At 36.1% G+C, this 15,653-nt stretch overlaps 5 protein-coding genes across 7 annotated transcripts; 4 read left to right on the top strand and 1 right to left on the bottom strand.

The window, feature by feature from the left end:
* Positions 1–390: 390 nt before the first annotated feature.
* Positions 391–6,322, top strand: RB195_021160 (uncharacterized protein; the record flags this gene model as incomplete). 2 transcript variants are annotated; one of them, XM_064207757.1, is made up of 6 exons in its annotated part: positions 391–397; positions 5,399–5,422; positions 5,479–5,540; positions 5,738–5,935; positions 5,997–6,087; positions 6,177–6,322. In XM_064207757.1, 6 exons carry the CDS (start codon positions 391–393, stop codon positions 6,320–6,322), a joined length of 528 nt encoding a protein of 175 aa, XP_064063638.1. The 2 variants fall into 2 exon arrangements, with proteins under 2 accessions (XP_064063638.1, XP_013293112.2); XM_013437658.2 differs by lacking the exons at positions 391–397; positions 5,399–5,422 and having other exon boundaries at positions 5,427–5,540.
* Positions 6,323–6,941: 619 nt separating this feature from the next.
* On the bottom strand, positions 6,942–8,459 carry RB195_021159 (uncharacterized protein; the record flags this gene model as incomplete). Of its 2 annotated transcripts, XM_064207755.1 has the most annotated exons (4): positions 6,942–7,075; positions 7,192–7,348; positions 7,632–7,736; positions 8,394–8,459. In XM_064207755.1, 4 exons carry the CDS (start codon positions 8,457–8,459, stop codon positions 6,942–6,944), a joined length of 462 nt encoding a protein of 153 aa, XP_064063636.1. The 2 variants fall into 2 exon arrangements, with proteins under 2 accessions (XP_064063636.1, XP_064063637.1); XM_064207756.1 differs by lacking the exon at positions 7,632–7,736.
* A 320-nt stretch (positions 8,460–8,779) lies between these two features.
* On the top strand, positions 8,780–11,918 carry RB195_021158 (uncharacterized protein; the record flags this gene model as incomplete). Its single annotated transcript, XM_064207754.1, has 8 exons — positions 8,780–8,859; positions 9,082–9,156; positions 9,540–9,552; positions 9,603–9,631; positions 9,910–9,959; positions 10,281–10,321; positions 11,110–11,198; positions 11,876–11,918. 8 exons carry the CDS (start codon positions 8,780–8,782, stop codon positions 11,916–11,918), a joined length of 420 nt encoding a protein of 139 aa, XP_064063635.1.
* An 86-nt stretch (positions 11,919–12,004) lies between these two features.
* RB195_021157 (uncharacterized protein) lies at positions 12,005–15,141 on the top strand (the record flags this gene model as incomplete). Its single annotated transcript, XM_064207753.1, has 4 exons — positions 12,005–12,012; positions 12,064–12,140; positions 13,658–13,814; positions 15,105–15,141. The coding sequence occupies 4 exons, from the start codon at positions 12,005–12,007 to the stop codon at positions 15,139–15,141; spliced, it is 279 nt and encodes a 92-aa protein (XP_064063634.1).
* Positions 13,664–15,521, top strand: RB195_021156 (uncharacterized protein; the record flags this gene model as incomplete). The annotated part of the gene is made up of 4 exons (XM_064207752.1): positions 13,664–13,814; positions 15,105–15,236; positions 15,313–15,362; positions 15,429–15,521. 4 exons carry the CDS (start codon positions 13,664–13,666, stop codon positions 15,519–15,521), a joined length of 426 nt encoding a protein of 141 aa, XP_064063633.1.
* Between the last annotated feature and the right edge of the window lie 132 nt (positions 15,522–15,653).

Raw genomic sequence — 15,653 nt, 5'->3', positions numbered from 1 at the left:
ATTTATAGATTTGTAGCTCTTTTGCTGATTTTTATGTTTCTTTTTTGTGTTCTGCTATTTTTCGATTACCGTTCATTACCATTAATATATTGTCTTATTTTATACAAATACATGCATATTATATACATTCATTATTTTTTATACACGTATGCTGTGTATACTGTAATGGCATGAGAGAGATTATAGAGAGTAATAATTGAAAAGGAAAAAGAAGAAAAATTCTTCACTTCGGATTTGCTCGTTGAAATAAAAAATAGACTGGGTAAATTTGTTGGTGTTTATCAATCTGTTTAGGACCCACCAACACGTTTGATTTCAATCCAGTAACGTTTGAATTTTTGCGGACGTGTATCCAGCCTTTACTGTGCTTGCGGAGTTGGTTGAGATATAATGAAAGGTAGGCACTTCTTCTTCTTGATAAGCGCCGCTTCTTTGTGGATCTGAGAAAGTCGATGGATTCTTCAGTTTCCTTTGATCTGCGCATCATTACCGTAACTCTTAAAGGTCTGTACTGCAGTTGGATTTTTAATAGTCGTTATATATCATTGTTATTGAGAAGAAGATAGCGGTGATCTGTGACAGCAGGGCGATATCGGTCTCGAACGGATCTATCCCTCTCGTGACTTTTAAGAATGTGCTCGGGGATCCCCGGGGGCGTCCACTATCAACTGTAAAGTTGATGTTTTACCTTTGTGTGATTGTCTACCTTAATAATTTCAAAAAGCGGCTGTAAACTCCTTAACAACAACTGTTCTGAATGCGACATTTTTTTTTTGTGGATGACTGAGCTTGGACTACAAGGATCACACGCCTTCATCCGCAATCAATAGCTGTTTTGTTGGTGTGGGGTTTCGAATTTCACGACAGGTGTAGACGTTGTAAACTTGTTCGGCAAGCTGTTTAGGCTTCTTGTGAAATGATTCAAGCTGTCGACTTAGGATGAAATTAAGCGCATCCATTTTTTTTTCACTCTGCTCACTTCCACTGCACATCACAACACAAAGGACAAGTATCGGAAATGTGTTAACACTTGTTCAATGACATTGACTAGATAGCGCTCGGCTTTTCCAGTATAACATTCAGGATTACCTCGAAGAGTTCGCTGTACAAGTAATAATATTTGGTGAAAAGTTAACGCAGTAGATTTTTGTGTGGTAAATGCTTAGCGAGACCGAGTCTCAGCAACTTCCTATAGAAATGAGTGGATTCTCGGAAGCACAAGTCTGATCCCTTTGGAGGAAATACGGTTGTAGATTAATTTAACCTAACTATTCCCCTTAGAACAAAGTACTCCAGAAGAAGATGTACAGCGCCTCGTCAAAATCTCGAGTTTACGATTATTCGCGATTAACTTATGAATGTTGCTGGATATGCAATGTCTTTAAAATAATTCAAGATAATATCTTTTCTATTTTTTTCATATAAATATAGGTTTGTTCATATAGATTGCACTGTTAAGGAATTCTGAGGAAGCAATTTTTTGGTGCTTCTTAGGAGCAAATTGAGATCTATCGTAAAAAATTCTTCTTTTTGTGAAGGATATCTTTTTCATTTATGGAAATGTCGCTTCACCATGCTCCATAATTTATAATCGTTATTAGCAACTATTATCTATCGACGTATCTTCAAATCAGAAAAGAGACCGAATAGTCTTTGGGAAATACGCACAGTTATTTTTTTTATTTTTGAAAAATATGCACAGTTATTCTTTTTAAAGTTTTTTCTCAAAATTGTTCCATAATCTCAGCAGCTTTTCTTTTCATCATTTTTAAAATATGCGTGTTCGTATCAGCTGGACCTGTCCCTAATTAATGACGGTGACGAAAGTGTAATACTGACGACGGCACTGCCAATCTTCCTGGTCACTTTCGGCTCATTATAGATCATTACACTAAAATTCTTTCATGATGGCAACAATTTCTTCATTTCTTCATTTCATCCGTTCTCTTTTTCCATTAACTTGAATGATTTGTTCTCAAAGGTCGTCGTTTATTTCTTGCTGAGATGTTTGGACGAAAATAAATGAGTTGCTAACGATGAGGAGAATGTTTGTGAGCTGTATCGCTGTGTGTTCGAGAAAACATCGTTAGGTTTGAACTCGCTTAATTGCCAGCTTTTATAACTCACAATTTCATGAGCTGGACAGGCTTAAAACGGGCTCCTGAAATTTATTTCTATCTCACTTATACGCTATCTTCCTTACATTAATCCTCCTTCAATAGAATTCATAGAAATATATTACCTATTGCAAATACAGTTTCCCTTTTTTACCAGGATTAATTTTAGTAAAATTGAGAAGGTTTCCATATTCTTGGATATTAGTCTAATAAACTCCTTAAAGTTGAAACGACCGAGGGGTTAATCGTTCAGTGATTTTGTTAGTTAGGGAGGATTAATTCAGTTGCGAGGCGCTTATGATTTTCTCCTAATCAAGTGTTTCACAATTCAATGTATTTTTTTCAAATAAAATACATTATTTCTTTCACTACCTATCTGCTATCACTAGTGGTTCAATGAACATTTGGCTAATATACATATGCTTTATTTTCTCTCTTTTTCTCTAAGAAAAATTCATTGAAATGACACCAGAATTCTTATTGTGAAACAATTTTCTCACTGTTTGAGGTGGCTGAAGTAAAAACTACATTTTTTAAATTCATCAGCTTTTTTTTCATAAAAAGTTCCTGTGTCACCTATGCCCCGTATTTTGTCCTCTTACATATTTTACCTTTGGTGGTTCTGTTTTTGTGAAAATTCTGCCATAAAACATAAATTTGATTTCATTAAGTATTCGGCAGAATCCTGTCCAATCAGAGTTTGTTGGATTTTCTTCATCCATTTTTAGATTTAGAAATTAACGCAATTTTATACAGCTGTAAAAGTGTTAGCAATTCTAATATTCAGCTCTGTACCAATCAATTTTTCTATTATTCTACTGCATTAGACTACTATTATACAGCTGTAAAAGTGTTAGTAATTTCTAAGAGTGCCAGTGATTTAGAATAATTAGCAGTTTTTTGATTATGAATGAAAAGATTTAACATTTTATGTTGTGATATGAAAATATACTGCATTCATGGAGTTCCTCGTTCTTCCTGAAATAACTCGGCATGTCAACGTGTGTACGCTCACACGGTGTGTCACATAGTAATCTTCTCTATCTAAACATTTCTGGTTCATTCGGCACAGATGTGTAGTAAGTTAATTCTTGTTCCCTCCTCATATCCTGCTACATTACGTAAATGAGACGTTGATACGTAATTCTTCCTTAAAGGAACGAGGATTTTCGAAAAAAAAACAATATTTTTGCAGTACTTCTTTTTTTTGCAGTGTAGTCTTGTAGCTTTGCAGCAAAGATCAGGTACTCTGTAACTTCACTAGTAAAAGTTTTTCCGTCTTGATTTGCCTGAAAAAGTAGAAGTAACAGCGTGCTCTGATACTGTGCTTAGTAATTTAACTAATTAAATAACTTAATAATTCAAAATTTGGGAACAACCGAAACTATCTTCCGCTTCTATCAAAAGTATGATGGGGACTGTGTGAAAAATTGAATATGCTAAAAGATTTTAGTGACTAAAAGTATGCCTTTTAAAGTTTTTTTTTTCCAAAGAAAGTTGTCGCATTTTCTTGAGAAAAAATAGAGCTGATCCCAACAAAATTTCTGACAAATTTTATTGGCCACGCTTGATATTTGTAGTTAGTTTTGTTTACAGTCACTCAAACAAAATTCATTACTTACAAAAACTTTGAATTCAGCTATTTAATTACAGTAAAACAAACAACATCTTCCGTAACGAAAAAAAAAGAATAAAGGAAAAAGAAACAAAAGAAGATATATGTATATGTTCAGTCCCATCCTTCTAATTTGTCGTGTTTTTCTTGCTTCACTGACAGCAACTTGTTTACAACAGCTATTGTTAGCGACAAAAAGGAAAATCCATACAGAATGTCTATTGTGTATTTGCAGAATGGCATTAGGTCACACAGTACACATTGTAAGGATTTCAGAAAAGGCTAACAGTTTTTTTTTTTTTTTTTTGCTTTTGGGATTATCGTCGTCATATTTTAAAGGGATAGACTCGTCCGGCTTATCTCTAGACTATTTTGCTATATTTTACACCCATTTTTCTTTCGGAGAACAGTTCGAGGATTTTACAGTTACAACACGGCATTCCTACCATAATTTTTTCTGGAGGTGTCGTGGATCAAAACAGCGAGAAGGTCAGTGTTCGCGCATTTTGCAAGATACATATTCAATAAGCGATCGATATCAGGGCATTCCTATACACCAAGATTCTAGCAAATTCGAACCTTGGCATTCGTAATCGATATTAGAGTATTTCGGTAAGTATTCTGTTTGTTGTTTTAAGAGTGTTTTTACTGCTATGGTTACATTTCCCTCATCGTTTCGCTCATCCATTTGTTCGTATCCACAAAAATAGGCTTCAAATCAAACAATAGAAATCCACATGGAGTGACACAAGACAAGTTTTTTTTTTCCTGGCAAGAAATGATTTTGCTGGATCATTTGTAGAAACTTTGTGACTCGTCTTATTGTGCAAGCAAATTTTTCTTCCTGAAATCTTTGCTCACTGGCTAGTTGATTTTCACTTTAATATTACCAAAGGACTTAAGAAAATTTCGGGATAAAAAACATAAGGAATTAGTCGTACCATTCTGCTGTATACCCAAAATTATTTTTCGTTGTCTCCGGTACAATCGGTTTCGTTTTAGTAATGTCCGAGATATTTGTGTGCAAAGAAAAGAACCGGGACTTTTTTTTCCATTGTTTACACTGTTTTTATGTCTGCTGTTAAAGGAGAAAGAATGAAGTGAGTGGCGTGGGATCAGTCCTTCTCGGATCCGTCTATGCGTCAGACTTTGACTCAAAACCGTGGTTTGTTAAATGAGTTGCAGAAGTCAGCCTATATATCCACTTAATGTTCTCATCCCCTCAGGCACGTCTGGTACCAATTAATTGATCTATCAAAGATGAGAGGTTTTTATGGGGATTTGCAGTTTCGAAACATTTGCTTTGCTGAAGTTGTGAGAACCTCTTGCCGCTATCTCCGCATCCCAAAGAGATTGATTAACCACAACCACTTTATCTTTTGTTTTTGTAGTATAAAGGATGAAAATATCGTAGAAGAAACATGCGGATTAAGCAGTAATTCCAACCACACATTGTAATTCGCACCTGTTCATCAGATGTGGCTCAATTTTTTGAGTGGACTTGAAAACCCTTTCTAGAATGCACTAATTATGCGTGGTTACAGAGGAATCTGGGCGGGTTTTATGTTGTGCTTTGGAGTTTTGTTTGCTCTTCGTTGTCTCTTCGTTCAAACACTATCTTTTATTGTGTCAGATTCTTCTGGGATGATATCCAGTCTTCTTACAGATAAAGATTCGAGATGCGATGAATGTTCATGGAAATCCGGTGCTGTTTGTGTCTTGAAGGTACAAGAATCATATTCGAAGACGATTATGGTAATGATCCAAGCAGTGCATACAAGTGTTTTCAAGGCACGGTACACGTGAAGGTAAGAAAGTCATTCGTTTCTCTCTGAGGCTGCGAGATTTTGGGTTTTTGGCTCAGAACAACAATGAGCGGATTTTCTAGCGATCTTGGTATGTGTCTGATAATTTCCAAATTTTGTTTCGTACTCCTCAGAAACGCCAGAAAGCTCCGCTCATTCCGTTGACCGTATGAGTCCATCGTTTCACTGTCCTTTTGTAGCGCGCTGCGTTTTATGTGGCCGTTTCGGCACTCATACTGTGCTTGTTTTCCTCGATTTGTATGTTCTTCGGCGTGTATTCTGTGAATCTTTGGCTGGATATTTTTCTAATCGTTATGAACACAATTGTGGCTATTTGCGTTCTTGTTGGACTGTACTTCGACAATCCGGCGTACCTCATTCCTTTTATTGTAATTGAGGTGAGTAAGTTATAAAAACTTGGAAAATTATTAGGAAATGATTTGCTATCGTTACTTTAAGATTTGCCAGTGTGTTGGTTTTTTTCTTCTTGCAACATATACGCTATATTATACTATTGCGATTAAAAAGCAACGCTTCTATCAGAAATTTGGTAAGAGCTTCCAAACCTTCTCTTTGGATCACTCGTACCCTGCGAGGATTAGAGAAATGAACTGACATCTTAGTTCAGATATATTTCAGATCAAATCCTGATGGTTGTCTCTATATATCTTGGTATTCTTGTATGTGCACAAGCAACATGGGTAACGAATAGATGCTATCATTATCTTCGATCCAGACGACTTCGTCCAACATGTGACGACGTTACGCACTCGTTCTGGGGTTAATACAACCCGTAGCACGTTCTCCTATCACGTGCACGAGGATTAGCATGGCCTTTTGAGGTCGAGCACACATAGTTGTTCTCTTATGATCTCATTTTATAATGCAAAGCATTAACATTGAAGTCAATGTCATGCCTAATTTACGGGCAAAAGTATCGTGAATATCGAATATGTATATCGTATACACCGCATGTTATTTTATTTTACATGAGAAATTATTTGTTAGAAAATCGAATGTGTTAAGATATTTTTAAGATGAAAAAAAGGTTGTTGGACGTATGTGTACTTTATGCAGCCGAAGTGTTGTTCACTTTGATACAGATTTTTGGAGATCTAGTACTTTTTATGTTTTTATTAGAGTTTTGCTGAACAACATTTAATGAAAACTAAATACTTGACATATTTAGAAGAAAATATATGATAGAAGGTATCACAATTTAAAAAAAAAGTGATTTTTAAAGCATCACTATCCAAAATTGTTGGACAAAGGCAGGCAGTAATAATAGGGTTCTCAACCATTCTAATTCACGGGGCAGGATATAACACACAGATCACTCACAGATCAGATAAACAAAATCAACGAAGAAAACACGAATAAGAACACTAAGAGGGGAATTCGAATTCAATGAGGTACTTTACCCGGGATCAGCTTTCGGGAATCATAGTAAGAACGTTCATAATCGGAATGGAATGGTGTTTTCTCGAGAAAATGTCCGGCTATTGCTTCACTTGGCTCGCTTTTAGGATTTTCATGATCTGAAGATAAGGTACTGAAGCTAATATTGAACGTATGAAAAATTGAAGGGATCAAATTCAATAGAGATATTCATTTAAATTAATTACAGACCAAATATTATATGGAATACACGTACCTTTGTTGCAAGCAATACAATCGCCGTGTTTTGCATTCTCCTCCTCCACCAATCCAGAACAACGGTTAGGTTCCTCTGATTTTTTACTACAGTACAAAGGTGACGTAGTATTTTTGACTGCATCGTCATGGTTATTTTCGGGTAGAACGTATTTGACCTGAACGAAATGAAAAATAATGTTGTAGAAACTGTAACATAGTTTTCATTAGTGAAAATCTATAACTATGAAAAAATCTGCAGAACAAAATCTGCGATTGTAGTTTAAGAAGAAGTCTTTAAAGTTGTAGTGCTTCTCGTATTGGTTCATTCGTTATGTCGCAGTTTGGAAACGTCACTTGGATGAGTTCGGAGGAAAAATTCCAGGCTTTTGTTTCCATTTTCATTTTTTTTTTCATATTCTCGGCTATTTTAATAACGTTCTTTCGTCATCCCATACATACTCTTTCGGTTTTGATGTCGTCCGCGACTATCGACAGATTTTGCTTTCGTCGTCGTCGCGTGCGTGTCGTTTTGACCCGCGCTACGTTACTACGCGTGCACACAGACTGAATTCACAATTAAATATAAACAGCAATTATATACAATGCGCAAGAATAACGTCCACATCCAGCACACGACATAGAAATTATTTCAGTGATCTCTGTGATGTAGGGAGAGGCTTCAATCGGTCAGGACTGTTTCTTCCCGTTTGAGTGACAAGAAGAATCAATCCAACGTGATTAAGGATCTAATGCTGACCATATGGCGACAAAGAAGCAGTCATTGGTGGAAAAAAAATCAGGCAAGAAAAGATAGAAGAAAGAAATTCATTCATTTTTCCTTCTTAACACGTTACCTGACGCGCACTCTTTGGACGCAACTCTTATTCCTCGGAATTGGGTTCTCCAGTGTATGTGCCGGTTTCAGTGTAAAATTACGAAGAATTATTATATTCATAAGATATTTAGACTTAATCTAAGCAAATCAATCTCAAAATTATGTGATTTTTACATCCACTGTAACTGCTCTTTCTTTGTACCGCTCTTTTCTCAATTAACATTAGTCGTCCTTTGAGGGATAATCTTAGGAAAACATCATGAAGAAGAGTTTACCTTACCCCGAAAAACTGTAAACGATAGGAGATCCTGACACATGCCCAGTTTCCAGTAATAATAATAAGCTTGAAATTAAAAAGAACGGTAGAAATAAGAAGACGTACTCACACGATTCCCAAACATTTCACGAACCAGTAAATGTTCATACTTCTTTTTCAATGCTTCGCCAGCCATTACAGGATCACTGGAATTGATTTCGATTCCTAGGGACACCTAAACAAACAACAACAAGAAAACAAAGAATTAGTTCACAAGTGTAAGTAGTAATTATTAAAACATGAAATATATGAGACAACACAAATGATGGTACTGGTATATGCTGAAAGATAAACAACGAAAACAACTGGTGACAGTGGCATCTAAACGTAATGAACTTTCCTTGGACAAAAAAAAATAATGGAAAAGAAGGGAACATGTAGAGGTACGAAGTATTCAATGCAACGATGAATTAAATATTTCATATTAGAACGTAAACTAATGGAATATAATACTCAATGAAGTTGAAATTGAAAGACCCTGCTGGATTCACTAACAACAGAGGAAAAATATGGGTGAATTGGAAATGGATTTATAGGTCAGAACTCTACGCAGAGTTCAAAAATTACTGTAATCAAGGTGGGAGTAACTGTACTGTCGAAAACGTAAAATTACTGTGGAAAAGGAAATAATAGAATGTTTCAACAGATAGTGTTACTGACCGATAATCTCTCAAACAGGACGAAATTACTTAAATATCTGGGCATGGTTATCGATATCTTGGTATAATCGATTGGTAAGTTAACAAAATTCGTTTCAGGAATATAATAAATAACAAGAAGAGCGGGTCCAGTTGGGATCTCTGCACATATGAGGAGTCCTCGAACAACTTGAGGTAGGGAGTATCTTTTAAATCCCAGTAGTTTCAGTCTTAAGGTCAACATTCATGGATATCGACTTGCGCGAACATCTTCTAGCGCATAGGAGAACAAGAAAAGCAAAACAAAAATCCATAAAAACCCAAAAGTTCCAGTAAAAGTAGAGTACCAAGTATCAAAGGTAATGTGGTTCTGGGAAAGGGTGGGAGAAGGCTGGAACGTAGAACGATCTACATGCACCGAGATCATAAAGGAAACGCCTAATGACAGTACTACAAGACACGCTACGGGACCCCTTTTTCTTCTATGTGTCCCTATGAACCGTTTAGAGACTCTTTGAAGTGATTAACGAAATTTATATGGAGTGTGATTGTAATTAACAACTATACCTTTGTTACAGAAAACGACAACCGGTTGGTTGGCTTAATTTCGCTTGAACTATCGAAGAATAAATCCGCCGTAGTATGGACTCGGATCGAAAGTACGTTCCAGGTAGTTGCTATGATTTTTTTCTTCTTCTCAAACACTTACTCTTTACTATATATCTTTGTTTGTAAGAATTTTCGCATACGCTGTTTACAATATGGCAGTTTTTCTACATAAGATTCCGATTTTATCTATTTCTTGGAAACTTGTCGGCAGGACGAGAATTTTCAAGAAATAAGTAAAGAATTTGCACATTGGGTTGCTGTAGGGACCTGATTAAAGCCGTGACCAGTGAACATCAGTTTTTACTGGTGGTTTATAGTGTCCTGAAGCTATACTTCCAGGCAAGAGCCCCTCATGTTCATGGAATACGGCGGTGTTGAACGCTACACAAGTCAGTTTTGTTTGTTTGTTTTTGTGTAGGCATAGTTTCCAAACTATTTATATCCAGTAAACCCTACTTTAGAAGTATCACTAGAGCTATAAAAACAAACCCTTCAGCAATATTTTGAAAACTGCTTCCTCGCATGAAAATTCTTTGCATGAGCAATCCCAGTGTTTCGAGATGTATTCCACATAACGTCATTTCTAACCTTTATGGGAACATTCGAACAATATTTCCTTCCCTTTACATGAAACATTCGAAACCATTAGCACATATTGATTCTAATAGTACACATAAAATTTTGGAATTATCATAAAAATATGGTTTTAGGATCATCGTTTAATCTCCACAAAGCTCACAGCTACTTGTCGGTATGAGGAGGTTTTGCTGGGTATTTTCTCTTCATTACCTACTTTCTTGGATTTTATAAGTTTCATATAGTTTCAATAAGGTTTTGAAGTAGTCCGTAACATTCGCTATGTGCACAGACCATTTATCGATTGGCACTGAGATTAGGATTATCTATTAGCTCCAAAATAGTTCGGCGAAAGTTCTAGAAGTTTGGGAACCGTGTTCGAGAAGTGAGTTAAAATTCATGGAACCTTAGAGAATGGGTTTTTTGCATACAGATTCGGATAGAAAACCGAGAAAATCTTTCTAACAAGGTTGGAAAGGAGAACCGTGAGGAACAGTTCTTCTAATAGTTTAATTGTAAGTTTATGGAAGAGGATATTACAAATGTTTCGTCGTAGGAGTCAAATGAAATCTGGATACACTAGTTATTTATGAAAAAATCAATTTCCTTTTTTTTGGATTCTTCGAGAAAGGCTGGTCACAGTCTCTTCCACTTGCTTTCACTTGCAAACAAAATGTTTCAAGGATAAATGAATCATTATTCATAAAAATTAGAGGAAATAGGTTACAATCACTGGTAAAAGATACGTAAGAGTTGTGGGATCATTCTTGCGAAAAGATATCGAAGTAAATCTAGCCTATTGAATGTTCAAATGCTGAAAAATAACTAGTCTTCTGGCCCATACTGTCTTCGTAGTTATTTTGTAAAACGGGAGATGAGAACATAGAAACAATCGCTTCTTAATCAAGAGGTGTGAGGAAATACGTGAGGAAAACGTAGCCTAGAATGAGGCAAAATTCACAGATAAAGGTGCCTGCATTGCGATCGATTCATGTGCTGATCTACGGAATGCGCCGCATGATGGCTCGATTTCTCTTCCTCAAACGGATACGGTGAGTGACAATTCTATTTCTTTTTATTCTTTTTTTCGTTGAGGTGAATAGTGCTTACTATGAGCTGTGAGGTGTTAAGTTCTGTTAGAACCTCTGAGTTCTAATGCTTTCTTCTCCTAGAAGTTTATACTTCACGTTTTAATAATTCCGTAATGTGGCGCATATTTCTGCAAAAGAGACTGAAGTCGTAAGTGGAAGCTTTTGCTTTTTTACTGGATGTAGTGTGATTATATGAACATCCTGTGATTCTGACCAGAATTTTCCACGTAACTATATTATTTGGTTTCCAATCAATAAATCAGTATTATTTTTACATAGTTGAATTACTACAGTACTATATGCTCTAGCTGAGGTTCGGGATATGTTTGTTTCTTGTTCAGTTTAACAGATATTCTTTTGAACGATGATCTACATGTAGCTAAAAAGGTTGAAAATGACTGAGAACCTCATTTTCTAGCTTTTTCTTATGCCCGGATGATTCTGGCTACATCTACATACAAGAAATACTTATTCTAGTTAAAAATGTTGTTAAAAGTGAATGTTTTGAAATAGGGAAATCTCGCTGAAATGCTTCCCTGAAATGTGTGAAATTTTTGCAAATTAACTTGTCGTGGAAAGTGTTGCATTGTTTTCTTTTGTCGTGTTTCATTTTAGTGTTTCTAGGATTCTAATTGCAGTACGTTTGGTGTTGAACGGACAAAGATAAACAACGAGAAATAGAAAAGAACTGCGCAACCGCTATTAACGGGCTATTTGAGGTGCTATGAGTGGAAATAGTTTGGCGATCGACGGACTCCGTATACATTATGTTCAGGTAAAATATGTCCTCGTGCACGAATTCACTCTGCTATTGTTCTCGTTTTAGATCGCATACAAGAGGGAAGTTTCAGTTGAGCTTTGTACAGCTGTCCCAGTGCACGTCCCAGTTTCAAAAATCATTCGGTACGGACTGGCTCTCTGTTTAGTTATATTCGCTTTTACTTTTTTCTCAACAACACTCACCTTGAATATCGTAGAGACTGTTGTGTTTTTCTCTTTTTGATTTTTCGCTTGAAATTTTTCGAAGTAGATCCTACGAACACTCGCATCCTACTCCAACGTTAGTTTCCAATGGATCAGTAGACAGTGGGTTGAAAATACAGGCCTAATCTACATAAGATATAATGCACCAAAACTATAATAGTGCCTATCTTACACTAAAAACTTTTTGCTGATGTAGTTGTAACAATATAGAAGAAATATATTTTTGAAAATACAACTTTTGGTCTAGATAAATTGAAGGATAGAGAAGGAGCATCGAATTTTATAAGCCTTTAATTATTCCTCGAAAAGACGAGACGTGGATAAGTGATCAGATCCGACCATACATTTTTGGATGTTTCCTGAATGGATTCAAGGTATTTCTCTGCGCTTTTATTTTAGTTCTAAGTTAAGTCAAGTCCATATTTTTGTCCTATCACTTTTTATTGTCCTTACTTTGGTATTATTGTGATTCCGCGAGTGGTTGACTTCGATGAAGACGGAAGATTCGTCGAATTTATGAAACGAAACGTAGGAACAAGGATTTTCTTGTCTTTTTTTAAAGTAAATATAACGGAATATCAGTGTCAGTACTCAAAACACAGTAATCACGTTGCAGCGAGCTTCCTCGTGTGTAATTAACTCTAATTATCGAAGTACTTTGACCTGTGAGGAGTATCTATGAAAACAGATTCTAAATAATTTTAAACTGATTTGTGTTACTACTCTTCGTAGAACTTGGGGATTTCTTCACTAGTTAGTAAGGTATTCAGTAAGCATTATCACTGTACGTTTTAGCTAATTTTACTTCTGTAAATTTGTCTTGGTTCTTTGAAAAATATTCAATGATTCTTGACAATTTAGCTCCTTTAAAAACATGATTTGGATCTCTTTACTGTTTTTTTTATATACAATCCGTTTTACACTTCATAGATACGAAAAGAGTCGGATCGAGAAATTATAGTTCGAATAACATGTGAACTGAGATCACTTTCAATCAATACCGAGAACCTCCGGCCATAGGTGACCTCCTGCATCACCTTGATTTTGCAGATCCTACAAGTATCACAAATTTTCAAATGTTAAAAAAATAGGTGGTTTTCGTTCAGTTAAATGTGTGACTATTAATCGTCATCTTTACGTTTTCCTCCTCCTGTCACTATGCTGGACAATATTGTAAATGCTGGTGACAGCGATGCGGAAGCATTCAAAAATATATGAAGTAGGCGTAATTCCTGTGATTCATGTTAATTTTGCATTTTCGTAGGCAAAATGAAAATTGAGTCATTATGCTGTTAAAATGTTCCCAATGATATGTCTCCTCTAACCATTGAAATAGGGTTTCTCGGGAACAGTTTTTTTATTTTACACCTTCTCAGTTTTCTATGATGGTCGAATTACTATCGGTCATTTATTATATCTATTTTTTTTACTTTCAGCTTTCAATGACAAGCCAAGCTGTCTTCATCGTCATCCTCTTCCTATCCGTTTTCGCTGGCTTCCTCCATGCCTCAATACTATCAACCTCCGAAGGAAACGGCACAATACCTGCAAATCCAACTACGGAGGCCTCACTAAGGACCAAACGAAATTGCGGTAAACGTTGAATTGTGGTTCCTTAAAGGGTTTCTTTTTTCAATTTGGGTTTCATAAGCTGAAACAGAAGGAAGAATCTTCTCAGACTTTGTTTTGATTATCCAGGAATAAAATCCAAAGAATACGTAGTGAAGAGGGGTTGCTACTTTGTTTCATTTTAGACCCTCTGGAGTTTCCAAAATCACTGCAAGGTTTGTAGCGAGTCTTTGTTTGCTCCAGACAATGCCTTTTTAACCATGATGGATCCTGTGCTTTTAGTAGAACTATAGAGAGTTTTCATATAACAGGAACGAGTCCATTTCAAATTATTTTTCGACTCGATTTTTTTTCGACTTTTTCTTTAATTTGGCGTTGAAAGAAATCTCGGAACTAGAAAATTTTAATAAAAAGTAATGAGATATTTCTGTAAGTTGGAAATAAAAAAAATACATGGCAAAGACAAGGAAATTTCGGTATTAGGAACTCAGAACTGCTGAGGAGTTCAAAGGTGTGAGTGTTCAAAAATGTTGGTTTCGATACTGAATTTTATACAAGAAAATAGTAACTTGAGCAAGGCAACCCTTGCTCTGAAGTTCAATCTAAAATCATGCTTCGTCCGAGTTGAAATCGTTCTTTTTCACTATAAAAGTGCGTAAAAAAATTAATTTCATATAATAGTGGACGTAACTTTATTTTGATACATTTTTACGTTGCATTCAGCTAAAAAGTGCACCTAGACAGAAAATTACCGTCGTCGGATGAGTTTGAGGTCGAGACAGAAGTGTGACATAACGATGATCAGCTAGTCTACTTCTGATCCAAGCTCTTTTCCAGTAATTTTTGGACAATCGGGCTTTGGGATCACTCATGGTTAACCCTGGGGTTTAAGCGATGAGTTTAAGGACGGTCTCGACCAAATTCGTTTTACTATCACTTACACGCATGACAGAAAAATCCCGTTCTAATAAACCTTGGTCAAAAATGCTACCATGAGAATGTTAGCTGTCGCCAGAATGTTCAGCGGATGTGGTTCCGTGAAGTCGAAGCCAGTCCAAAAAATATTTGTGCTTTAAAAAATCGTATTTATCCCCAACTTTTGAGAGTGGTGCGATCGTTCTACTTCATATCGTTCGTTCGCGGAACGTTCTATCATCCCACGTCAACAAATGACCTTTTTAACTTCGTTGTAAACTGAACTGAAAACTGATACTGGCATCGTTCGCCAAAAAAAAAGCAGTATTCCCAAAGTAGATGAACACAAGCTGGGATTGCGCCAGTAAGTCACCAAAATCTACCATCATTTGCTTCTAGTTGGAAGGAATTGTGGATGTCGTGGTGGACAATGTAACACTGCTATGCGAACAGGATTTGGTGGATGTACTGGTTCTGGATGCAGTAGCACTACATGTCATGGGAAAACGTGCTCGACCAGCGTTCAAACATGTAATCAGCTGTGTTTTTTTTTTCTTTCACAACGTCTAAGATTCCATTGAAATCGCTCGATGTGAATCCAATTTAGATTGCTCATTTCCTTGCGGTTTCGGTGGAAAACCGTGCTGTGGTGGTCAGGTACTAGTAGAAGTTTGTTAGAATTTTTTTCAGGAACTTTGTATTCCTAGGTTATTTCTGTTTCAGAAGAAATGTTGCATATGTTGTACGACGGTGTGTCAAATATACTGTGTACAAGCTGGCATCTGCATATGTCCAGTAGGCCATTTCGGAAAATAGAACATCGCCAATTTTCTTACACTGCCTTTACGTAGTTCATTCTGTGTGGATGCAGAATTCATATGAATTTTGTAATATTTATTCATGCATAAAATCAATAATATTCGGCTATCTTTGTAATGTTTTTACAAG

Source organism: Necator americanus, chromosome X, assembly GCF_031761385.1.
Source record: "Necator americanus strain Aroian chromosome X, whole genome shotgun sequence".
Taxonomy (NCBI): Eukaryota; Metazoa; Nematoda; class Chromadorea; order Rhabditida; family Ancylostomatidae; genus Necator; species Necator americanus.
The sequence above is the reverse complement of the archived record's forward strand: the minus strand, read 5'-3'. Positions and strand labels throughout refer to the sequence as shown.